This window comes from Phalacrocorax carbo, chromosome 2 (assembly GCF_963921805.1).
Source record: "Phalacrocorax carbo chromosome 2, bPhaCar2.1, whole genome shotgun sequence".
Taxonomy (NCBI): domain Eukaryota; kingdom Metazoa; phylum Chordata; class Aves; order Suliformes; family Phalacrocoracidae; genus Phalacrocorax; species Phalacrocorax carbo.
This window is the reverse complement of record NC_087514.1, coordinates 101,519,797-101,547,013: the sequence shown is the minus strand read 5'-3', so window position 1 is coordinate 101,547,013 and position 27,217 is coordinate 101,519,797. Positions and strand designations below refer to the sequence as shown.

The 27,217-nt window shown below is 39.9% G+C and overlaps 1 protein-coding gene across 4 annotated transcripts in view; it reads right to left on the bottom strand.

Annotated features, from left to right (window-relative positions):
- LOC135312009 (uncharacterized) overlaps nt 1-27,217 on the bottom strand; it is a 265,067-nt gene that overhangs the window by 7,373 nt on the left and 230,477 nt on the right. For 3 of the 4 annotated variants that reach the window (XM_064443701.1, XM_064443702.1, XM_064443703.1), the window contains one exon: nt 15,240-15,437. The exons of the other annotated variant lie outside the window; for it this stretch is intronic. In XM_064443701.1, the coding sequence (XP_064299771.1) occupies nt 15,240-15,437 (198 nt within the window). The remainder of the gene's footprint in view (nt 1-15,239; nt 15,438-27,217) is intronic. 4 annotated transcript variants of the gene reach the window in all.

Genomic DNA, 27,217 nt, shown 5'->3' with positions numbered 1-27,217 from the left:
CCTCGCAACGCTGCGCTCCCTGGCTCTTTACACTGAAACCGTACACGGTGTCGGGGAAATGTAAGATAGCTGCCGTGAATCTGCGCAGCTGTTTTGCACAGGATCCCATTGCAGGCTCCGAAGTTCTATGATGGAGATCAAGCACAGAATTCCCCAGAAGAGAGCGAGCTGCCTAGCACTCACACAAGGAAGCGCAATCAGAGCAAAACCCGAGTGCTCTTTCGTGCCGATTTCAACCTTCCCAACTGTTCATGCAATAGCAGATTGCAAAAATTTGCACAAGGCAGTTGTAGCTTCTTCTTATTGGTTCCTCTCAGAAAGGGGTTTTGCAATGGGCTGCATCTAGCGGTTGCCTCAATTCCATGTAAAATCCAGTTATAGCATTCACCCTCAGTGTGCAGCTAGTGTTCAGGAGAGCCGCAGGACTGCACGTACAGAAATCACAAGATTACCACAGTCATCCGAGGGCATTTTCACCTGTGGAGTTAACAATTTCAGCATTGGCAGGTCTTTGCTGGAAAACGATATTGGTGCACCCAAACTTGGACTGCAGCTAATGGATATAATATTGTTTTTTCAGATGTAGTGTCAGCTAATATGGAGAATAAAGGCTTTGGGTGGCTTTTTCTCAGTCCAAAAGATAAGCATTACTGAGACAGGGACTCAGTGCAGCAAAAGAAGTACGTTCAGGGTTGTAGATTACAAGATAAGAGCAGCTGTCCTGCTGACCACTCTCTTTGTTTTTAACCTGTTACAATTATAGTAGCATGTCTCAGAATGGCTTCTCGTCCCTTCTCATTAGTTTCTAAGACAGAGCTGCAGGAGCTCTTGACTCTGTGAGCTGATGATCTTTCCCACTTGATACCCATAGCTCATTTATCTGTTCTGACTTAGAATCACAGATATTTTGGTTGGAGGGGTCCTCTGGAGGTCAGCTAGTGAACCCCCTGGCTATCATCAACATTACATCAGGTCAACTGTGACTTTATCCTGAAAACCCTGCGAGATGGAGATTCCATAACCTCTCTGGGTAACCTCTTCCAGTGCTGTACCTCTGCCCCAGGGAAATAAATGTTCTTTCTCTATTTCTTACATACACAACCTTCACTGCACTGCTAGTGGGAAATACTGATTTGCATACATTTTCCTAGATCTAACATTAAAACCAAAGAGTAATGAAGGAGTCAAAGAGTGAAAAGACAAACCAGGGGCACCTCCATTTTGATATCTAGATGCTTCCAGTTCAACTATTAACCAAGCCACTAAAACCTCAGTGAACACCCTGATTCCAGTGTTCTACCACATGTTACCCATGAGAATCAGGAGAAAAAACAAAGACCAGATGTGTGTGAAACCTGAACTACCCTCAGAAGTCAGAATTAGAGCTGAACCAGTATGGTACCTGGAGGATGCTAGTTTACTCAGAATACACTATACAGGACCCATTTTTCAAACTGACCTGAAAAGGGGGCCCTACAGTATTTACAAATACATCCACAAGCTTGTGAAAAACCTCCTATGCAGGTACACGATGTATGTACCTTTAAATATGACCCAGAGATACACAGTCAGGTTAGATGCAAATGATAGGCGGAGGAAGGGGAAGAGACAAGAATTACTAAGGGAAAGACCAGTCACCATTTCTTCAGAAATGTAGAAGACTTAGATGCAGAAAAGTTCCTTGTGAGAGGCAGCCCTATGCACACAGAGCTTAAAAATCTAATTCTTACACTGAGATCCCTTCAGATAACCTCCCCACTAAATTCTTTGATAACAGCATGGGTAACTAACGCTCTTCTTCCCTCTCCGAATGTCTAACATAGGTACTTTGTTCTGTTAGATACTGTTAACTCTCAACGTAATTAATCGGCAGACTGTAAAATTACCTGTCTAAAATTACTTTCTCAGCTGAAATCCACAGCACATTTTCTCCCCCTCCATACAGTGAATGGAGAAATAGGAAGTTGTCCACAAGAACAGCTGAGGATACAGGTAAGAGTTTCTGGCTGATATAATTACTGCCTGAGTTCACATGAAAGCTTTTACACTGGAAGATAAGGAGAGAACTGGGCTTATTTTGGATGCTGCCTTGACAGGTCATCAATAGAAAATTTCCCAACACCAATGTGGTACCAGCATTTGAAGATCTGTTCTCAAACATTTGTTCATAAATCCTGCTCTGTATTAGTGCAGCTTTGTGCTACCTTAGGGATACAACAGCTACCTCGGATTTGATGTAACTGTCCACAAGGGATAGGCTTTGGAGCAAAAGATTCAGCAGCAGAGTAGACTCTCAATCACCAGGAAGAATTAAAGCAATATACAGAAAGCCCCAAATAACTATAATTCGTGACTGCTTAAAGTCTACTGAATTTTGTGGAATTAGTTTCAGGTGTTTTTCAAACAGATTCAGTATACTTCGTCATATGGCTAATTATCTGCGTGGTAGAGCACTACACTATGACATGGATCCCTGCAAGTCCCAGATTCATTGAATGTCACTGAAAATGAAACGTTGGATCCCAGCTCCAGGAGAGTTACACAGTTACAGAGAAGACGACCTAAATTCCTTTCAACACCAGACAAGTGTTAGGACTCAAAAGGGGAAAGCTACCCAACTGCCTTCAGGACACCAGCTTTTTCTTTTTGGAAAAATCCCCTTTGGGACTTAACTTCCTGAAGTCAAAGGAAGCAGAACCTCATGTTGGTTAAGCATAGCACAGGCACTGCAGAGATCAGACAGAAGTAACAGGACTTAAAACAAACAAGTATCTGGCCAATGGTTTAACATAAATTTAACATTTTGCTTATTGCAGGCAAAAACTGCCATCCCTGTGTAGCGCTAAGTAGTGCTACCTAGGAAGTAAGAACTGAAAAAAAATAGCAGAAACCTGGAAAAATGGTATAGCTTTAATTGAAGCAGAACGCCGCTAATACACTTGTGCATATCAGCAAAATGCAGAGTTGCCAATTTTGACAGAAACAAACAATTGCTGAATTCTGCACAAAATGGCCCATTTGAATGCTTGGTGATTCTCAGCAAGTATCAGGCTTTGGGGTTTGTTTTTCAATGACCTTTCCCTTCGTAATCTGCAGATAGAGAAATCATTATCATTAGGCTTGAGGTTTCAACCCAAAAGCCAGGCAAAACTTGAAGTTTCACTGAACTTGAAACCTCAAAGTGAACCTCAAGCGTGCAAACCTTATGGACTCAAACCAAAACAAACATATGTCAGTGAACAAAAACCGCAGAGCTGCACATGGGTCTAAGTACTAAGCCATGCTGGCTACTGGCCAAGGCATGAAGTGCCCTACGCTTTGCACAAAATACCAGTAGATGTTTAGTGACCACAGAGTGTGTCTAGACACACACTGCCATAGTTTAGAGACACTCAGGTCAACTTCATCTGAGGGTTCAAGTCCCAGAATCAGCTTCTCTACAGTGTACAGAGCTCTTCAGTAGGGTGAAGTATCCCGTAAGGAGTTTTGTGTGACCACAATTCATTTGGTACTTGATGGGCTTCTTCAAAGCCATCTCCTGATATTGCTACACTATATGGCACCTGGAACAAAGATCTAACTACTGTCTCATACAAAAGATATGCTTTAGTTGTCCATGCAGTCAAAAAATAGCCACAATTCCACCTTTTAGTAATTTTCAGTAAAATATGCCAGAATCTGCATAGACCATCTTAGTGACTGCATAAAAAAAAAATAAAATAGGGAAACATTGCTTCTGCATTTTCAGCACAGAGACCTTCTTCACAAGAAACTGGTGAAGCACTGTTCTGCACTTTTCTCTTGCAGTCATCTGGAACCAGATCAATTTATTTTCATTCACTGATTATTCAATACTACTGTTTGAAAAATTTCCCACATTAATTCTAGGTTCTACGGATGCATGGTGGACAATTCATTGCAATTAGCCTCCCAAAGCTATTCCAGGTAATAGCACTGACCACGTACATTTCTATTCGCCAGCTCTTTAAACATATTTGAGATTCTGTTTCCAGTGTGAGGACAAATGCTATGTTTAAAATTGGGGTGGTGTTTTCTCAATATTCACCCACGTTTGATCGTTGTGTGCTAGAAAATGCCTATGCACTTTAAAGGACTGAGTTTACGTATCTCAAGCCCTGTGCTGTTGGATCCCCGCAAACTGTGTGAGAAAGAAGACTTCAGCAGCAGTCCTGGAGGGGAGCAGAAATGTGGGAATTCAACAGAGCAGAATGCAATACATCGCTGTAAATGCAACCAAATTATAATCAACACTGAAAAATATATAATTTTCTCCATATTTGTGGAGGCTTCCTGAGGTTAATATTCCCATTATTATTCTGACTTACTAAACACTGTTTCCTCCAGTTAAGTTAGCCTTGGGGCCAAACTTCTCACAGTTCAAAAGCAACTGACATGATGTATACACCAGTGTAAAAGGGGTCAGGCCGTAAGTTAATGTAGAGTACTGTAATTATTGTAATGCTGTAAAAAGAAAATAAAATTTATATAGAGGATTTGGAAGTGTGCAATAAAACACATATCACTTTGAAGACACAACACGCAAGAAAATAGGAATATTTCATTAGCCCACTTCATTTAACTTCCACTCTCCTTATCATACGCTTCTAATTTCCTGAAAGTGTAAAATAACACTCTTTTGACATAATTATGGAATATTTCATTGCTACAAAACACATCACCTAACTTACATCACCAAAAACATGACCACTGAACTGGGCCACAAATCTTCTATTAGATTTGCGTCCATTTTGCATCACAACTTTGATTCTGGCTCCAAAACTCAAATGTTGCTTTCATTACTAAACTTGCACTTCAAGAAGCTAATCTAGTCTGAACACACAAATGCCTCATGTAAATACCCTAATTTCCTTAAAAAGTCTTACAGACATTATTACTGAGTTGATGATCACAGAACACTAGGAAAGGCGATGCAAATTACAGAAAACAAGGAAGTTGTGCGATATATCAGTTCTTCATGCAAAGCAATCTACAAATCATAACGTGATTTATCAGTCTGTAAGAAAGCTGTGTGATGAAGAGGTTATGCGGAGATCAGAGCTGCATATGCAATAGCTAGCAGTCCATGAAGGGTCCTGAACTGCTCAGTCAATTAATATCATACCTATATAAAAATTAACCAGTGAGGTGGATTTTTAAGACTACAAATTTTATGCTACACAGGGAAAAACATACAGAAACGCATTACCACCAACTCCTTACTGAAACCTTTGACAAGGCAGTTAATATTTGGTCTTGGGCAAAGGACTGGTTTCCTTTTGTTGGCTGCCCAGTTTTAGATGGGTATTTTACATGAAACACATTACAAGTTCAAAGTGGAAGAAGTATGTTTTTTCACCTGTGAGTGGTTTCAAGTTAGACTTCAGCATTACTGTCAGGAAGTCAGTTTTTCCATGCTTGTTACTGTAAACAAAGATTGTATGGCACATCTCCAAAAGCGATAGAAGGTCAAGGACCAAACTGCAAGAGTGACAGACTGCTTCCAGAAACCAAAGGCACAACACTGAAGTGAGGAAAAACCACACATTTAAACTGTGTTTGATGTTCTCATCACTCAGTTGTCTGGGCAGCACAACGAACATATGCAAATACAACTTCTCATACTTTTTTTTATACATATACCTTCAAAAATATATATTCATATATATGTATACTTGTATATACTTATACACGAGATATATATCTATATATATGAAGTGTACATATCTGGCTGAAATGATGAGTGAACAGGTAGGGAGAAGAGCCAGTAGCATCACTGTATTATTAATACTGCCTCCCACTCACTTTTTAAGTTGCTTTTATCTCTGTCAAACCTCAATCCCGCCTCTGCTTGTTTTATTTTACCTCACTTTGTAAACTTACAGTAAAATAACATTAGACGTTTCCAAGAAGAGTCCTTCTCCCCAAACAATAACATTTCTATTGATATTTTCTTTGTAAAGCCTTAGCATTTCCGAGAGCTGTAGCCAGAATTTATAATTTTATAAGCATGCATCTTGTTCATTAAAGTGTTACTTTTTGCTGCTCCTCAGATACGAACCCGAATTTGCAATGTTGTAATTTTTTTTTTTTTTTAAACATCTAAACCTCATTTGGAAAGCTGAATATTAATTTAGCGAACAGAATTCACCCCCTTTTACCCTTGTGGGAGGCTTGTAACATTACCTAATTATACACAAGTTCTATACATGCATTTTCCTCTCCAGGCCCCCAAGATGAGGTTCTGTAGGAGAGTATCTATAAACACAGCTGAAGTCAGTAGAAGTTGTGCCGTGTAGTACCACATAGCGCATCCCAAACTGAATACACTAAACTGGTGGAGACCCTGCACTGCTGCACCTATACTTCAGCTTTGTGCCTGTAAGATGGGGATAATATCAGCCCTTCATCTCATGGGGATGTGACAAAGATTAATCACATTGTGAATCAGTAAGATAATGCACACCTTAGCTGATGACAAAACACATCTTTCTCTGGAGCAGAGATCTCAGAGCACAGTAAAAAAAAAAGGGGTGGGTGTAGATCAATTGTCTATATCCATCCTGCTCAAGGAAAGAAATGGGAACTTCTAGGAACAGAAAGCATATACGATCAGGCACACAGACAGTGAATGGCAATGTACCAACGTACACATTACTGAGGGACAATGCTATGGCTGGTGTTTCCTCAGGTTTAAGTATTTGTGCCTGAAACCTTATTAACCTTCTTCCACCTTACCTGCGTGTGTAATATTACAAATGGTGTACTTTAGGTCACTATCCATGCCATGGGAAGTAACAGGGTGCATATTTCTGCTGAACTCTAAACCTTAATCTTTCAATTACTTTAATTACTTTAATGAATGTTTCCTAATGGCAGTCCACCTGATCTGCTACTGTACTAACCAAGCAGTATTTATCACACAACTCCAGCCTCTGGGGGGAAGGGGGGAAAACAGAAACAAACCCCAAAACATTAAAAGCAAAGTCATAGAAGAGCGCTTAGGAAGGAAGGTTAGAAGACTGCATGTTACCAGGAATGAAAACAAAGTCAGAAGAAACTGAAGAAGAAAAGCAACATCTCAAATTTATTCAAAAGCCCTAAAATTAGATCTGTTTAAGCTCATGTACTGAACACTTGCTTACATTCTACTGTCTTCAGTATGACAGAATCACACAGTTAACTGGTTTTTGCTTGTAAAGACCATTTGCTGAATCAGGACTACAGCACCCAAAGTACAGATGTTATACTGGCTGAGCAACATAAAAGCCTCAGATGCATGTTATTAATTTGTGAACTGCAGATAGGTTTAATTGTAAACAAATTGTGAGAAACTTTGAGGAGATCTAAAAATAATTATGGCCAACAGGACAAATGTTTCCTGGTCTTACATCAAGAAGTCATTTGAAAATGTCTTCTGTACTCAACTGCCATTTAGAAGTTGATTCAGTTCCTCTGACTCTGACATCTATAACTAGATTCAGCTTTGGAATATTTGTTTTCACTCATCATTAGCATCCAGTCCTGTGTATTTAAGCATTTCAAGACGTCTCAAAACAAAAACTTCTGAATTACTATAGTGAAATATGATACATGAAAACATAACCTACCACTCTGTAAACCAGACTAGAAAATATTGCTATTCATCAGATTTCAACCCAACAAATAGGCTGTGCCCCACTGATATTGTTAAGTGCTCACAATGTTAAATTTTATAAGACATTGTTAAAAGACATTTTGACCAAGCTAACATTTACTGTAAGTTTAACAATAAATGAAGCTGATACCCACCCATGCTATCAGTCCACATACCTTTTTATTGCTGCTGAAGGCTGACCATTCAGATTTAGCAGAGAGGAATTCCTTCTGTAAACACAAACTCTCTTTACCTCTGCGTATGACAAAATAACCTTCACCTGTAAGCTTACAGTCGCAATAACGACGCCTGTGATGACTGCTAATGAACCTTCTCTTGATAAGCCTGAACAAGCCTTGTTGACTATAGTATCTGTACAAACAACAATGCAGGTGATAAAGCTTTCAAGAGCCACAGGCTCCTTGTGACAGCCAGGTCGAACCGAGCAGTGGTGGCTTCCGCTCTGCAGTGGTCACCCCCAGCAACATACATCCCGAAACTTAATCCTACTCATAACTTTCATTGAAAGCAAACATAGAAAGTGAATTCCTGTAAGAATGAAATGAGAACAATATAAAGCACCTGTAGTGTGTCCTTTGCTTTATACGTTACTAGTAGCAATAATTACGTAATTGTTGCAAGTCCTAAACTACATCTTTTCTACCCCCAAACTATAGAGAATGATCTCCATGAAAGCAGGGTTGGGTTTTTTCCTTAAACTATGCCTTCTTAATCCAACCCTCTTCACCACATTACCTAAATAAAAAAGGTGCCTTATTTATGGATGTATATTTCCATCAAAGCATACTCAAGTTGCCTACTGCCTTTGCCCTCCTTAAACCAACAAAAAACTTCTTCAGACTTAAATGGATTTGAATTTCACATATGGTACCAAAACATCTGGATATGTGTAACGCAAGAGCCTTTTTGCTTACACTGAAACCAACTGCCAAGCTGCTGTTGCACTGTGTCCGAACACGATTTCTTTTAAGAGAAAAGTATTACCACATTTCCCAACTTTGGGGAAAGGAAGGGACATTTGCCTGCAACACGAAAATAGTTTCCAAACATGACATTCTTGTCAGAGGTACCAGCTTGACAGGACACAGATTCGTCTCAAAATGAGTAACAACAAAAGCACTTAAAAAAAACACAACACACACACAAAACAAAAACCAAAAACCAAACCAAAACTAAAAAATAAAAAAACAAACCACAGTTTTTTTAAACAAATGGGGAGGATGAGACACACTTGCATTTGCTGTGCCTGCAACAGGCCATCCTGCAGATCAGCTCTCAGCTGGACCAGAGCTTCCTAACACCAATTCCTTTTGTTGGGATACCACCAACAGAAAGGAGTGAATCGCGTCCACAGAAACATTCGCTATTGCTCTCTTAATGTCACATGCCAATAATAAAATTAACTGCAAAAACATGACAACCAGTCTTTTCATGCAGTATTCCCTCAAAATTAACAAGATTCTCATTAAAAAGCAATTTTTATTTCCCTGGATTACAGTTGCATATTTGAAAGGAAAACCAGCCCCAAAACAGAAGAGTGCCATCCGTATCACCCTTGCAGTACAGCAATACCTTACCTCAAGGTCAGTGGGGCTGGTAAGTACAGCCCAGATAATAAAAAACGATAGATAACAGGGGGTCTGGGAAACAAAGGACTGTGACTTGGGTAAACAAGATAGCTGAATATGTTTTCTGTTGGCCCACACACTGAACGTTTTAGCGAAGAGTTAATTAGTCACTGCTCCTTTAAGATGAACAGCCTGGTGCAAAAATACTGGAGGCAGAAGTTAGAGGCTTTCGTTTCCCACCCTGCAGAAGGCTGTATAATTCTTACTGAAACACATCTAGTATGCATTTCAAGAGAAACAAAGTTACAAATCCAAATGAAAATTTTCTTTTATAAAGACATCTAAGACAGAAAACTAAGCGATCTTAACATCTTTGAAAAAAGTAAACAAAGAAATAATTTAACGCATTTTTATAAATAATTTTCTTCTAATCTGTACTTACAGACAATTTTGTTCACTGATCACCAAGTTGTTACACGGGAGAATTAAAGATGGTGGAGTGCCATAAATGTGCATTCACCCACATTTCACATGTTTTGTTTCTTTTTAGATAAATATTTTCTTCTGAATTTGCTGATTTTTTCAATCACACTTGAGGAATAGTCATTGTTTTAATGTTTCAGCTTTTAAATTACTGATTACGACCACACACACACTCAAGATTAACTGCAGTTTAACACCATCCACTTTTCAGAATCTAGAAAAGGGCATCTGAAAAACATGAATATGGCTCAAGCTTGCACAGCTCCAAAAGAAAGAGGCAGCCAGAATGAAACAACAAGGAGCGATTATGTTAGAGACGACTACTCCAGGAAAACCTACAGGACAAGCATTCTCTGCTTGGAAAATAGAGCCAGAAGGACGCTACACAGAGATAAAAATACCACATTGTATGCACGAGACTGTGAAACCCTTCCACGACAGCATCCTTTTACAGTTTGCATGTCTATGGCACACACTATTTCTCAGAAATGGGTGTATGTTAATGAATGAACAAACATGATAATGAACAAACAAACGTGAAAGTGGTGAGTATAGTTCTTCTGCTAACACACAATCCTTTTTATTTTATTATATTGAGGTTTGGCCCAAGTTCAAAGGTACAGAAACACCCCATCCTGTTTGGTGCACAGGGGGGCCGGTGGGAGTAGAGCCCACTCTCCTGCCCACTCTGCTTTCTTCACATACCTAAACAGGGGCTGAATTTGGTCCACTGTCTACAGTATCTTCAGAAAATACATACATCTACAAGCTACATAGATCGTAAACTGGCATCTAACATCAACTCATACCCATTTGTACGTGTGAAATTTATATTATTTGGTAAGCATACCGAATACTTCTCTACATTCATTTCTGGTTTTATAGTACATCCATTTAAAGGGCTCTTTTTCAAGACCAAAAATCCATTGAAACTGTACATGGAAAAGGAGAAAAAAAATTGCTGGAATTAATCCTACCGAAGAAAAGATTTTAGAAAGGGATACATGGATTCCTGATGAATGAGTGGCAGTACAGCATTAGGCTGTAATTTGAATCTTTATTATATTTAATAAAACCACAGTGTGTTCTCTTGTCCTATTAAAACTGCATTCTACCTTACCAGGTCTGAATAATTTGTATAAAATTGATTGCTACAGTTCTTAGTAAGAGCTCTAATTGCATTCCTGGTATAACTTAAAATGATAACCTTATCTTAATTAGTAGCATGCTACAGAAATGCTTCTGAAAGCCACGGAGGATTAACCTGCATTTTTAAACAGAAGCCTTGGGGCTGTTGTTTTTTTAAAATTTTTTCATTTCATCTCCAACACATGAGCTAGTGCTAATTTATCATAAACAAAAAAGGGAAATAATAAAATTGAGAGAGAATAAATAACCCCGCTGCCACCTCTTCTGGTTAGTGTGAGCTTCCGTGCGTAGGCTGACGTCTGTGCACAGGCATGCGTGCTATCTGAGGGGCTCCTCCGCTTGGAGAGCAAAGGACATGCTTGTATGAAGCGTATGTGTTTGACAACCCCCCAGCACACGGCACGTTTGTCTCGACTCTCAGAGTCACCAGTGCTGCAAATGAGCCTGGTGTGAGACAGGAGCAGGGTGAAAAGGCAGGGGCTGGGGCAAAGGGAACTCTGCCCTTCAAGGGCCATGGGGAAAGCTTCGTATGGATGCACGGCCCAACTCCAGCACACGCAGCAAAAGGAAAAATTCTGATCAATTAAAGACTAAATAAAAAACCCAAACCAAACCAAAGAAAAATCAAAACAAAACAAAAAACCACCAACCAAAAATCAAACCCAACAACAACTCTAATACGTCACCACACCAAAACAAAACTAACCCAAAACATTCACATGGGCAATGTGCTCCAGACGCCCCATCAACAGGGTCTCTGATGACAGAACCAGAACTAACTCCAAATCTGCAAGTACAGCTGCCTGCTAAGCTCATCACCCAGCCAGATGCTGTCCGGCTGATGTGACTTCTGGAAGCATACACTTCACAACATGGCAAAGGAATACTGCTGCTTTGTCAGAGTCAGAAAAACTAATCCTAGTAAAATTTGGTAGCAAGTGACTAAAAGCCCTTTATGCAACTCCTGATGTGCCTTGGGTTTGGGGGAATTTTTTTCATTTGTTGGCTTTCTTGCTACATTTAAGCATGTTCATATTGCTGTTCTGTGACAAAGTGACACAGCTTTCCAGCTTAATAAACAAACACTAATTGGATTTATTTAGAATGTAACTGGTCCAGCAGTAGCTGTATAAGACACCTACTCACAGAAAGCAGTACTGGAACTCACAGTGTGCAATGGGATCCAAATGCTTCAAACTTTTGTGATATATTTTACCATCGTTGGTGCTACAGTTCTGCTCAGAATTAATTTTATGAGTCCCATCTTACTCCATCAAAAACAACAAAAAGAAACAAAACAACACCCTCAAAACAATCCCCAGCCTCTCACTCCCCAGTAGTAATTTCCTTGGATTTCATTGCTGTAGATCATGCACCACAGTACAACTATAATGAGCTACCAAGCAGTAAAGGCCATCATTAGGGTGCAAAGAAATTCCTTTTTGTAACTGTGTCTTTTCCAAATTAACTTATCTTCCTAACTTTTTAGCGCTAAGGAAACATCCTGCTTTTTAGCCAGGTTCACCAGTTATATTACAGGCCCAGTAGGGCACAGACTGCTCTGAAAGCATCTGTGTGCACCTGCCTGTATGCATACAGCGTTATGGAATCCTCCATGCTGTGCTGGAGCCCTACAGTGCCAGTTATGAATACAGAAGCAATAAGGTGGTATTTCAGAATTGCTATAGTGATTCTACCTAAAAATGGACACGTGTAACTCGATAAACATCCATTCATATGCAGGCATCCTTGCACGCATCCTTGCGTGGTCCCCTGAATTTTCACTTTCACACATAGGTAAAATGATTAAACTCCCTCAGAAATGGTGAGACCTTTCTCAGAGCTGTAGCATTTTCCTCACGGTAACAATGCACTTTTGTAAGGTGAACACACACTCATTGACCGTTCGTTACGTGCTTTAAAGAGAAAGCCCACAAAGCATGGATCTGCATTTCTTTTTGTTCAGCATAGCTGACAGATGCCTATGGAAGATTTTTTTATGTCTTACTAAGTAGTTAGGCTTTTGATAGGAGACTCTGGTTCGCATCTCAGCATTTTCTTTAACTTTTACTAGTGTTACGGAGTGGAAAGAGAGGGATTAGATGAAAATCATCAGTTATCCAAGACTGCCTGCCTAATGCTTCTGCTTATGGCAATGCACAAGCAGAACAATCAGCCTTGCCTCTGGTGTGATCCCAGCCAGTCTGTTAGCTAGTCCTTATAAATCCATCCATCACCTCTATGAAAGTCACTGCCTTCCTTTTACCAAAGATAATGTATGTTATTGGGATTATACCACTGCATGTGGAGTCATTAAAGAAAGATAGACCACAATTTATGACCAAGTCTGCGGACAGCAGGGCATTATTTTAACCATAAAATCGCAATCTGCAAGGAGAGTGGCCAAACCAGAGGAGCCATTAAAGACTTATAATTAGCATCAATCAATGTGACACCACTGTTGACATCTTTATTACTTTAAATACACTAATCAAATACTTTTGCATTCAGATAGAAAGACTGATAGGTAGACAGACACAGAAAACATCCCTACAGAGAGCAATTTTAAATTATCTGTTCAAAAGGTAACAAAAAAATAAGCACACCAGCATAATCACATGGAAATGCAGGGCACTGACTGAAACTGTTTTCAGCCAGAATACTGGACTTGGGATGGTCAAGCTTGCATACGAGATACACCGAATCTGTCCTGAAAAAATACATACCTGCATGCCTCAACCATGCGGTCACCTACTGACTCTTCTAAATTGAGAGAACAAACATCCCACAGGCAAAACTTGATTTAGGGTATTTTGCATTAGAAAAATAAATAGCTTAGTAACGCTTCATAGCACCACTCCATTCTCCATTTCTACTTTTCCCTACACAGGAAGTTAGATGGAAGAATATCGTGGTATTATTTGCACAGCCACTATTGTGACTGTCAATATTATCTAATTGCATCCACGTGAAATTTCATACTGCACAGACACTAAAATATGCTGTTGCTATTGCTGCTTATACAAGCATTTTGGTACTAATGCACAAGAAGCTGTTTCACTTCTCTACACCACCTCTCAGGCCACATGCTCTTGTACCTTATTGAAAGCATTTTTGAGGAGCTCTCCTTCCTCCACAGGACATCTACTTTGACATTCATGAAAGGGTAATTCTTGAATGGGCACCGAGAATCAAAGCAATGCACACCAGTCCTTTTCAGAAAACATGTTTTGGAAGGAATAAAATGACCGTGCTTCCAATATTAGATAAGATTTTAAGAATCCCTGCTTATTTTCATTTTCTATTGGGGATGAAAAAACTAACAACAACATGACAACTGCATCTTCATTTAGTTCCTATTTGTAAGTAACACCTTATTGGAACACAGAACTTGACTTTGAAAGGACATGCACTGTTTCCTGTCCTCCTTAACTGGAAATAAGCATTGCTTTTGCTTATTTAATAAAAAAAAAAAAAAGGCTACTCTATATGTAACACAAGAGGCTTTACGCTGTGCTTATCCTGGTGAGCGCCTTCTTTCAGAGAGGTCAGCGGCAGCCTGCCAATCTTCTCACCCATAACGCATAACGATTAGCAAACCTATGCAAGTGCACTGGAAAATGGCAACACCCCTTTAATAGCAAGCCTAGCAGCCCAGAGGGCTGAGCTGCACAGCATCCCTGAGCCACCCAGCCTCCCCAGCAGCCAGACTCAAAAAGCATCTTCAGTCAGTGATTTCGCTCATCCTTCTCAACTCCATAGCAAGGAACTGTACTCTCCACTACAATATGAAAGCCTTACAGAGCGCTAAGTAATGAGAAAAATGCAGTAATTTGTCCATTGAAAATCCTATTAGTTTAAGCCAATATTTATCAGGTCACTCTCCTTAAAGCATTTTACTTCAATTTTAAGTGAGTTACACTAATTTGGATGGGACTGTCCTTCTCTAATGAAACTGCCAAGCCTTTCAGACGCTTTAATTCATTTCCAAACACAGTGGAGCCCCATAAAACAAGCAGAAAGAGACTGCTAAATGTACGTGGGGTTCCAGTGCATTAAAACAAACTAATGTACCAAGTGACAAAATGTAATGAAAGCTTTTACGGGGGGCAGGAATTCAGACTGAGCCCTGAGAGGACATATTGCAAACCGGGCAACCAGCCATCTGTCTACCAGGATCTCCTCTGCATCCTGCTGGAAAAGAGGCTTCTGCATCAGAGGTCTGCCCAGCTCCCCACCGTCCACTTGAAACATTCCCAGCCGTCATCATTTACTGACTCAGTGGGAACACACGTACACTAATCCGAGCATAGGATTGTGAAAGATGCTACAATTATTTCTTTTTTTTTCCCCCGCAGGCTGACCTTAACGTTTGTGAAGAACAGCACAGACGAGCAGATAGCCACAGAAAGTTTACTAGCTCTGAGTCAGCGACAGGCCCGGTTGTATCAAAGGCCAGGCGATGTGTCTGTAAGAAAGCAGCTGGCAGTAAACAGGAGTCGCGCGTGGGGGAAATGACAGCCATCAGGGTGCAGCCGCTTCCTGCTCCCAGCTTTCGGCCTCTGCCAAAACAAAAACAATACTTAAATCTGAGCAAACATCCTCAGTGACAAAGGGGAAGGGTACGACTCATAACGGTATTGTTCACAAACATCCAGCTCACTCAGCATCCCAGTCCATAAGAGGCTGACGCTGTATTTTCCACAGACAAATTTACATAATAAATAATACAAGCACCGAGTATTGCACATTCACATCATGTTGCACACCAGTGCGTATACACGTTGTCCGAACTAATTTTTCTAATTTTTGTGTGCGTTAGACTTGTTTTGGACAATCACCTACGCACTAAAACTTTGCAAATGCTTTTGCCTATGTTTGAAAGAGGGGCCCAAATAGCCACAGCAATAACTGGGACCGAGACAAAAGGGAACCTGGGGAAGGGATGAGTGGATGGTATGGTAGAATTGAAAATACCAAAAGGAAAGTTGAATATGCAGAGTGCAGGTGAAGATGGGAGAAAAAAAGACATAGCCAGAGCAGTCCTAGAAAACAGAATGAGGAATATCAGGGATCCCATCATCCCTTCATTAATTTCTCATTCATTTTCTACTCACGATTACATTTATGTACCTTGAGCGTACATCAGTAGTTCTGTGGATTTAACTTTGTCATTGCCACAAAGCATACTTGCCACCTTCCTTCTCAGCTTCTGTGTGATCCTACACAGCCAGCCCAGGGACACTCTCCCTGGCAAAGACAGAGTTTTCAGCAAAACCTGAATGAAATTCTGCACCTCGTCCACTCTTCCTCTTTACCTGAGGACAGTGAATGGACTTTATCCATGAATCCTAGATTTTTGATCTCCTCACAGGAAGCTTCAGGATGCTTGTAACTACGAGGTGCTGCAGAAATGTAAGGCATTCATGCGATGTGCTTTCTAGTCAAACCTGTCTGAGTGCTGACCTGACAGATGGGGAAAAAATTATTTATTGCATGATACCCTCTTTCTTCATCTCTCTCAGCTCCCTTCCACTCTACATGCCTCTCCACATTGCGATGCACATCAGTACTGCCCGAGCAGTGCGAAAATGTATGCAGCTACAGCACCGGCCTTTTACAATTGTCTGAGCCAAAGGTATTAATCATCAACTGGGATTTGAAAATCATAACCAGGAGACAGCAGTCACGACAGCTCTGCAGCATAATGACAAAATATGCAGAGCAACATGGAAGAGAAGAACACACTCCCTGTCTTTTAGTCTCTGTGCAATTGAGAGGCATGTTAATAAGCATGTTCATTTCAATGGCTTTTATTGTAACAATAATTTTCTTGCTCCGCTGGATTTTTTTTACTATATTCCTTAGAGTAATAACATTAATCAAGGCACTGCTACATGGCACTGTCAAAGAAAAAGCACATCCTGAGCGTGCCTACCTATAATGGAACCGCTAGTGAATGCTTCAAGATTTTGTGTGTGCCAGCAGGTCACATATACCCATGCATACATGTGCACACACACACACACTTATTTTCACATACATGATCAAATAGCACAGACATGGTGGAGGAGAGTAACTACTTCTTTTACTTAAAGGTTTATGTTAACATTTAATGCAATCAGTTGAATAATAAGACTCCGTAAGATGTTTCCTTTGAATAATACATAGACTAGAAAGATTATATTTAACTGAAAATGTATGTGCTGGGATTTTAGTCACTTTGTGTGACTGCAGCAAAGGTAAATTTTCAGCAGGGCTTCTTTTGAGACTTTGTGTGTGCACAGAGCACATGCATGAGCTTTCCCTTCAAGTGCAGGTACAAGATCTTGCAGAAATGGTATTACAATTTCAGTCCCTGCATCTGCACACACCAGCACTCTTTGGCCAGCAACAGGCCTGCAGGCTTGCACTGCCTGCGATGGTGTCTGCACACCCCAACACTTAGGCACATGCTTGAAATTTTCCAAGTTCGGATGAAACACACACGGAAGAGAAGCCAGACTTTGAAAACACGAGCCGTAGCTCGCAACGTACAAGCCCAAAAGGCCAGTGCTATCCTGAGCCCAACAGCTGGAGGCCCAGGGTGGCTGCCGGGTGCTCGTCCCCGCCGCTGCCTGCACCTCCACCTCCACTGGAGCGAGTGCCGGAGGAGTGACCTGGGAGAGTTCAGCGCCGGGAACAGCTCTGGCAGCCTTCTCCTGTCCTCACTTTACCCCTCAGGCTTGCCAGCGATGATGACAGCTTTGCTAGCTTTGAACTGTCTGACGGAGCACAAGGGTTGATTTCAGCTGGCTCCTGTGCAAGGCAAAGCACGCCGTGCTTGCACCACAAAAATCTATGGGAGCTCAGCTATTGACTTCAAGGGCTGCAGGACCAAGTCCCTTGGAGCAACTCCTTGTATAACCAACTCAAGAAACAGTTTGTGGTTTCCTTTAAGAGCCATTAGAGAGCTTTACATAGTTTTATGTCTAGAACTTAAAATACTGGTATCTAAGACAAACCCAAAACTTAATCACAGAATACATTTTATATTTGTCCACAGTTAAAACTTGCTACATTAAACTTTCCCAACAAACAGGACAAATATTATGCAGCACAATAACACTCAGCTGAAGGGGGCATATATGCCTCCAAGCAGAGCAAAACATACATCTTATAAATGAACAGCCTCTTGAGAGATGCAAATACCTTAATTCCACGTAGTTTTCCAAACAGTTGTTTCAAGATGAGCTCTTTTACAGGATATTTCATACTTACAAAGGTCGCAGAGCTGCTTACTGATTAAAGGCAGGGAGTCAAGTTTTTTTTAGTCTTATTTTCTATTTCATTCCAGCTCTGCTTATTCCAGCCCAGTGCACTTGGCATTAGGAGCTGTGACAATAATTCCTCATATGAACTGCAGTTTGCACAGCTGCAGTTCTTTTCTCTATATCATACTTATAGCTACCTTGAAAATAAAGAAAATGCAGCTTATTGATTGAATGTCACTTGTTCCAAGGCCATCACTGCTGGATAAAAATAAAAACTCCAAATCCCAAGTGTCTTCATTTTAGTATCTGGAAAACATGTGCGTTAGGAAGTTTTGACATATTCCAGAAGTGATAAACAAACACTGCCAAGTTCTTTCACTGGCTTACAGTAAAAGCCAGCAAAGGAAAAAAAAAACAAAAAGCAGCCCTGCTTTATATCCCAACTATCCCATGTAACTCAGGCTTTGCATATTTAATAGTAAGCAAAACTGTATCTCTACATCTATACCTTTGCACAGTAACAAACTCCAGTAACTATCACCAATAAAATATCTCCTATTTGTCATATATATTTCTAAAATACCAATTACAAATAGAATAGCTCGAAACTTAAAACTGGAGCTGCCCATGATGCATAAAAAACTGAGGGCTAAATGGGCTCCAAAGGAAGGGGGTACTTAGCAAAACTCTGCTTGCCAGTCTGGCCCTCTACTTAGAAAGATGACTGTGGGGTGAAAAAGGGCCTTAGCTCTGCCTAGAGATATTTAGCAATGGAATGATAAGCTTTAGGATTTGTTTTTCTCTTTTTGAAATGCTATTTTAAACTTCAAATTTTTTTCCTTCTTCTATGAGCAGTCTGTTTGGAGTGTTTGGTTTGTTTTTCTTTCTCCTGCCTGAAACAGTAAAATTGCAGTTTCTTGAAACTCCTCTTGAGTAACCGCAACAGCCAACAAGAAGAGCACCACTGTAAACTTCTGCTACCTAACTGTTAAAAACAGAGGTGGTATGTTGTTGTGGGTGGGCTTTTAAAATTGTTATTTTATTTATTTTTCTATTGTTGTGTTCAAGATACAATGCCTGATTGGTGCAGTAAGATCTTGTGTTGCATGCTGCTAAATCCATTCAGGCAGCAGCAGCTAGGTAGACCTGGAGCATCCAGGTTAAGTACTGGTGGTGATGGTGGTAGTGGTGTTGCTGACACAGCTCCTAGCTGCTGGCTGCTCCATTTCTATGTATTCAATGCCATACAAACTGTCTATTTAGTGATCTTCAAGTTTTATTACATGCGCATTGCCATGATGCTTAAATGCTGCATGAAAAGAGTGAGCACAGTAAACATGGTGCATGGCCATCAGTTAGGAGCAGAAGTTCATCTCTGGTAAGGGAAAGGCAGCTGTGATAACCACCTCTTGTTAGGACTGAGAGAGCACGTCGGACTGGGGACCCCCATCCTCTCTTTAGGAAGTCTTCCACAGGTATTAGGGAGAAGAAAGTAATACTGGAGACTGTCCACGGAGACTGTGCTGGGATACAGAGATCACCCCACACTGCAAAAGGCAGGTCTGCCAGCTGCTGTGGTGGCCTATACACACAGCTCCTCCGTGGATGTCTTCAGAGTCACTCCATTTAATTGTATAGATTCAGCTTTGCTTCCAACATCACGCCCAGAACAGAAAGAAGTACAAATATGAGCAAAGCTCCCATTTTTCTGTTTTCCTGAGCACTTTATATAGCTAATGTCAACAAAGACATGCCAGTTACACAGCAGACGCATGCACCTACATCTTTAGACACACCGTATCTCTTCCGTGTTGGGTTTAAAGCAGAATAAAACACTGTCCCAGTGGAAATAAATATTGGAATAAATCAAACCACGTATAAACATTACCTATATGCTGACTATATTTAACCAAGGCGTGCAGGCTTCCCATTTCAGCCACTCCCCGTCAGCTGAGGGCACCCCTCCTAACAGCCTGACCCTACAGCATGCCAAAGAAGTCTTGGCACGGGCCCAGCCTCACAGGTCTACATTTCTTGGCTAACTGAATTTCAATGCGCACTTGTCTTAAGAGGATAGAGGGGACCTAAGAAGAATGGTTAAGTGGCTGCAGTGTTCAGATACATAACTGAAGACTCAGTTTACCCAGTCCCAAGTGGCAATACAACAATTTCTGAATGCTGGTAGCAACGTGCTGGCAATGCCTGATGCCAGACGCTGCCTGCAGGCAGCCAACGAGGACCAGCCGAGCCCCACGGATCCTCTTGCTGAAGACGGACAACAGGTAATTAAGTAAGGTCACCAGAGTGTTTCAAAATGCAAGCCCCCGCCTCATCACACTCATGGAATGCAGGTACGGTCTTTTCTCAGTATGTTGGTTATACGTCGCAACAATTGGCTCATGATATTTCCATTCCTTTCAAAAGCAGTTGGTCACAGACTGTGTAAAGTGGTCTCATGACATGTGTTAAGTAGTCTCATAACTATGGCAGTAAGCGGCTGCATGTAGAAATTTTTGTACAATCCACTTCAGAAAAAGAAGTCCCTTTTTGCACCCAGAGACAGTAGCCCAAACAATCCAGGAAAGCAAACGTCCTTTTTCATCACCAACTATAGCTCCCAGACAGGAAGAAAAAAATACTCTCAGAAGAATGATGCCATGAGAAAGCACTTTTAAAAAAAAAAAATCAACTCAAACTCAAGAGCTATGGTCTAGCTCTGGCAAAAGTTGTATTCCACTTTTTCTGCCCCAGATATAAAAATTTACTTTACAAACACAAACGTTTGTTGCAAGTGTCTTGCCTCAGTCAGCAGGTATCTTTTGCAGTTATTCACAGGCAGTTTTTACAGCACCATTTATACCATTGACCTTGGCCTGAAAAAAAATATAGACCATACCCATCCAAGTAGGCTATAAAGTGTGCTAACCAACTTTACAGCTTTTAAATCCTATTAGGCTCCCTTATACACTTTAAAGCCCCTCTGAGGAATTTATCCCCATGGATATACTTGTGCAATGCACGGAAGATATAAGGATTTGTCTTGAGAAGCATTTGGTTCTTCAGTCACCTTGCAGGTTCCCTGTATGTCAGTTTAGCAATATGACATCCAAAGAACATTAAAATAAAAATCCTGGTATTTTAACAATAATAGATTTAGAAATTATACTGGCCAATATATTGTTTTCTCAAGCCTATTGACTGATAACACATGAACACCACAATAATCTGGTGTGTTCACCGAGATTCCTTAGACATACTGAATACTCTATTGGTAGGGAAATTATATACACAGACTTAAGATTTCAACTGAATTTAATATGGTGAGCTCTGCTTTCACATCACATATCTACAAAAAAAAGCCTATTCAAGGTCTATTCTTCCACAAGCATATGCAGTAAAAGTGATTTTAAAAGAATCTGCTGGGAGCCCTTTCTAAAGAAAGCTAAATTGCCCTGATTTTATTGGGGGTGGGAGGGGAGAAGGAAGTTTCCATGAAAGAAGTGCAAGTCTCATGGTGTCTCGCTAAAGGTAGCAGAGCTGAGCTAAACAAACTATCTTCATCTTAAGTTCTTTTTTCAAGAGCTAATAACTTCAAAACTAATATAAGAATAACCCAGTCCACCTCTGAATTCAGCAGTTCCAATATGTATGTATGCACCTTATTAAGTGCAAGTCCTGGTTTAATTATGCCCAACTGGATTTTATTTAGTTTAGCGTTTGACAACTAACCCTTTTCTGATGGGAGTACTTTTATAGCAGATGATCTTTTTTCTATTTTCTAAACATTCTGGATCATTAAGTAAATGTAAATTACACAACCATAAGTAGCAGAAAGGAACAAAAAGTCAGTAACAGGATAAACATACACCAGAGAAGAAATTAAATCTAGCCAGTTATATACTTTAAAAGTAAATAGGCAGTGAAGTAATTATTCAAATAGCTGTAAGTATAAGCTTTCTGTTATTGGTATCACGCTACTATTATCATACATACTGTTACTGGAATTATATTGCATATAATGGAAATCATATGCATAGACATATTTATCATTTCTTGATGAAACTCCTGAAGCAGGCAAAGAGAAAATAACAGGGGTTTGTAACACATCAACCACTCATAAAGAGAAAACAGTGTGTTAATTTCACATACCAATTAAACAATAAGACTAGCAAACTTGCTCATACAAAACATAGCTTGAAAAGACTATCCTAAGCACCTTGCATTGCTCCAATTTTTACAGCCGGTGTTGCCAGGGAAAAGAACTGGGGTGATTTTCCAGGGTTACCTGGGATGGGTACTCACTATAGACAAGTCCTATTACAATACACACTTTAGTATCACTAATGAACTTGGAAAGTTAACTCAGGAAAAGTGATATGGAGCAGGGTCATCGCAAACCTTTTTCCAAGAGAAGCCGCAGACCAAGGGGGAAAAGCACCCTGGCCTGCCTGCATGAACTTCCACGTAGCTGGGACTTCATGTAGAGTTCACTTTCTTGTAGAGTTTGTCACAAGTTTACTCTGAATTACTACACTTCTTTTGCAGCAAGAGGCTTAACACTTACCGCTTAACTTAGGACATTTAAGTCCAATTACAAACACAAAGAATTATACTGAAATGCTTTTTTTAAAAATGATTTTGACACAAAGTAAGTGGTTTTCTATTGTCTATCTTTGAACGACAGTATGTGGTTTGCAGACCATGCCGGTGGATGTGTATTGCTGTACCAGGCAGCACATCAACAGAACATTACTTTACACCATGATTAACAGAATTCCACATCAAAACAAAAATTTTGGCTACCAAATAAATAATTAGCACAATGGCAAGAGTCAGGGCAGCAGGTTACTGTATCCCAATCTCAGGGAGGAGGAGCTCTGTACTCAGGAGAACTATAATTTATCAGACAAAAGTGTAGTAAGACATAACAGCAAGAAACTTTGCTAAAGACATTGAAACTGTAAGTAAAGCGTTACTTCTTAATGTGAAATGCAGCTAACAAATTGCCAGAAAAGCCTATCAACACTTTCCAGACCACTTTGGTTGATAAATGAACTTCAGACAAAAACTGTGGGATTTAATTTAATGCAGGAATTATTTACTTTGTAAATTCTCTTGTATAGACAAAACAGCCTTTCCAGAATGATCTTCCTTAGCTTAAAACATGTGTCAAACAAAATGCAAAATTTCTTTTTAATCTGTAGCTTTGATCAAAGATGAAGTAGTGGAGCTGCTGCTGAGGTGGTACGCCTTTAAATCTTTGGTGCTGATGTGAAAGTATGTGCTCACTGGTCTGATGTTTTTAATAATTGTCAGCACAGTGTCATTGGACTTATATACATCTTAATGAGAAATAACTAAAACAGGAACTCTGCTTCTGCTTCTTAATCTGTTGTACTCGCATCAAAGCCAGACCCTATATAAACAGGAAACTGGAATCAGTCTGATAATGTATTACCCACAGGACTGAAGGTTTAAAGGAGGCTGGACAGACAAACAGAACTACAGCCACTTTTGCCTTTTCACTTATAAAACAGTCATTTCCCAGCAGATCATCATCCTTCTTGAAGCCAAGAACTATGAAGTTCCCTAGGATAGCCTAATGAAGTTAAATAGCTGTATCTAAAACCATGTCTCAGCCATACTAAACTATACCCAAGGTTTCAGCATTGTTGAAACATTAAAGCTGAAACTGTCAGAAGAACCTTAAGTCCCATTTCTAAAGCTAGTCAATTCCATTGACTTTCATTTTCATACCTGTTACCCAGCCTCATGTATTTGCCGTTGAAAATTTAATCTCTGGCATTCTAGATGTCCAGTAAGGTCATTGCACAACTGAGTGTCTGCGAACGACTGGTAAGTGTGACCAGGAAAGGAATCTAGTAAGCACTTGTCTCTTCTTTTTTTTTTTAATTTGCTAATATGAACTGTTGCAAACTGCTTTTAGAAACAACAAACACTTCAGTTGTGGCTTGAAAAAAAAGCCTACAGGAAAATACCATGCTAGACAGAGCACGCTGCCCTCAATTTCTGTATGTGTTATTGGGCCTGTTGGACTGCCAAGTGACTGCAATGTGCACTTGCTATTAATAACTACAGTAACGTTCAAGAGTACCAAGGGAATTCACTTGAAGGTGCCAGTGAAGATATCAGGGATCTATTACTGTAACAGGTAGGGCAAATACTGGAAAGGAGAGCAAGTTCTGCAGACCCCATGCCAGGGACCATCATGGGCAGAGACACACCAGAGAAATGAATGCCGGAACTCCAGCACTTAGGTCTTCCCACCAAGTCACTGGGTCTTGACTTCTAAGGACACCAACATCCAGTTCAAAGGGGGAGGAAAAAAAAACCCAAAACCATAACACTTTCCTTGTGTAAGAGAAAGCTTATGGTATAAATAAATAATAAATAGCATTGTTAATAGGGCTCTGCAGTTACCAGCGTGTGAATTTCAAAAGATTACAGAGATTGTGTGCTGTTGGGACTAAGATGAAGGGGACACCTAATCAGGCAGTAATATCTTTCACCAACTGAAAAAGTCATGTTAGAGTAAAAAAAAAACCAAAAGAAAAGAGCTTTGGAGCACTCAGACTTTTCCTGAAGTATCAAACAGTGAACTCTACGGCTATGGCGTGCAGATTGTCAGAAAATGAGATTTTACTTGCTTTACATCACAGTGAGTTTCAGTTGTTCTGCAACTGTTTCTCTGTTTCAGCTCATTAATGTGCAGTTTAAAAATAAGAAAGACTGAGGCAAGATCTTTAATTTTAACTGAAAGTTGAGAAGAAATACATTGGTTAGATATTTATCTTACAGTTCCTTGGTGTCTACATAGGAGTACCACATGCAGTTTAAGGTTACTTTGAAGTTAAGATTGGTTTTCCACTCTTCATTTACTACAGTATACTTTAACCTATTTATAAATTCTGTATTTTACAAGCAACTTCACAAATTGCTCAAGTTTTATCTCCTCAGTGAACTTATATATATATATAATTTTAAATTACAGGCTTCATTCAGCTGTGCACCCTGACACATGATTAAGCATGCATTAAGCATGCATTAAAATCCATCCTTCAAGGCAGCGCCTGAATTCCATAAAAACCAAGCTTGCCTTTCCTGATTATAATACCAACAAGGGCTACAACAAGTAAAAAATAGTGCTGCCAGCAGAGAGTGAAATCTTTTTTAATGCTATTTTTAGAAGGCCTAATGACCCCAGAGTTTCAAGCCCACTTTCCTTTATAGCAAAGGTGGAATGGACACAAATCAAAGAGCCATCATACCCAGCATAAAACCTGAACTCACAGCTCCAGTCAGCACCAGATCAGCTAGTAAAGGATGTTCCTTTTAACCAGTAAAACATATTTTGTCAATGAAATTTAGTAGGGAGCCGCGTTATTGTCCCTAACTCTACTCCAAATTAAATGAGAGCTACTACTTTATTTACATATTTATGCTATTTGGTCAGATTCAGAATCCTGCCTACAAACAGCTCCAGCTGTAGGTTGCAGCACACATCACAGGCTGGAGAGAAAACTGAGGGAGGCAAGGGTTCCTCCAACCGTCTCCATCCACCTCCAACTATCTTTCAGAATGCTAATTTGTCTTTTTCTGTCTCTTTGCAGTAAGGCACATTGGTCCAGCCTTAATTCCAGTGTTCCCAGACTTACATGGGTTGCATTGCTCAAGGATTTAGGATGAGTCTTAATAATGGAAGACAAAATAGTGTCAAGACATATTCATCTGTATGACAGAGGAGTGTGGCAAGAAACTCTATTTTGTGTCTTTTCTTAAGCACACTCAAAATGTTTCCTTGGTATTTTATTTGAACATTTGTTTTAATAACACTATTTCCAAATGTCTGTAAAAAACAAGTAGAAATTTATTCCTTAATCCTGCCAATACAATAATAAAAATAAAGAAATAAGACAAGCCTGATTATCGAGAACAAAATGGGAGGGAATGGAATATTTGAGGTAAAACTTATCTGAAGTCTTAAGAATATTATGTAGATTTACTGTATTACCACCTGTGACACACACATACGTATTCTGCATTTTCTCAAAGTACTGACCAGCCACTTAAAAATACTTGGTACTTGGGTTCACCTCAAATTACTGGATCTTGTCCAGGGCCAGGACAGCATCTCAGACATCCAGGTAACCATATAGTTTATCAACAACTCATATATCCTTTGGGTTTGTTCCTATAAGATTTTAAGTACATTGTTTAATGGAAAACCCCTAAGTCCTTCCACATCACAATTTCTGCAACATCCTCCAGTCACAGCAGATTACAGTAAGTCTTTTACTTACTTGCTGCTTGTTACATTTGTGTCTCATTTCTTTTCTCTCCTAATATTAACTAATTAATTCAGCATGATGTAAAAGCCAAAAGCAATTTAATTGACCAAAATCTCTTAATCACTCACTTTAACAGGTTATCTCTGTGTTGAAGAACTTATCTTCAGCCCGAGAAATCACTTTTCTATTGTCATATATCACCCATGAACCCCTTCCTACTTCAGGAATCTGGAAAGGGAGATGGCTATTAAGAAGATGGTCTTGTAGGGCCAGAGCAGGATGTGATTTTCACTGTTAATAGAAGTCATGCCAGTAATGCTCTAGGAGCAGCAAGTGTATTCAAGTAGTGTTCTCTGGGGGAAAAAGATTTTTTTCTTCAGCTGCTCTTGCTCTTGTTTCATTGGTTATTACTGCTATTCAATAATGATGCATTTGCACTGCTATTGATCAAAATATCCCAATTTTCAGATCTAAACATACATTATATTTTGATTTGTAGAGGGCTATCAGCATTACTTACACTTCACTAGGCAGGATTCCTTCTTTTCAGTGTATCAAATAGTATAAATCAACAACACTTACAAAACTCCCCTCAGGGCTTAAGGTATTTTACTGCCAAGTTCCAGCTCTCAGAAGCATGATCAGCCCTCCTTAAGAACCAGTGTCGTCATCTGCTTCATTTTCTCTCCTAATGTCTGTTTTGCATCGCCACATAATTATAGAGGCCTTTAAGTATCATTCAAAGGAACAGGGAGGGGGCCAGAAATACCCGCTGTATGA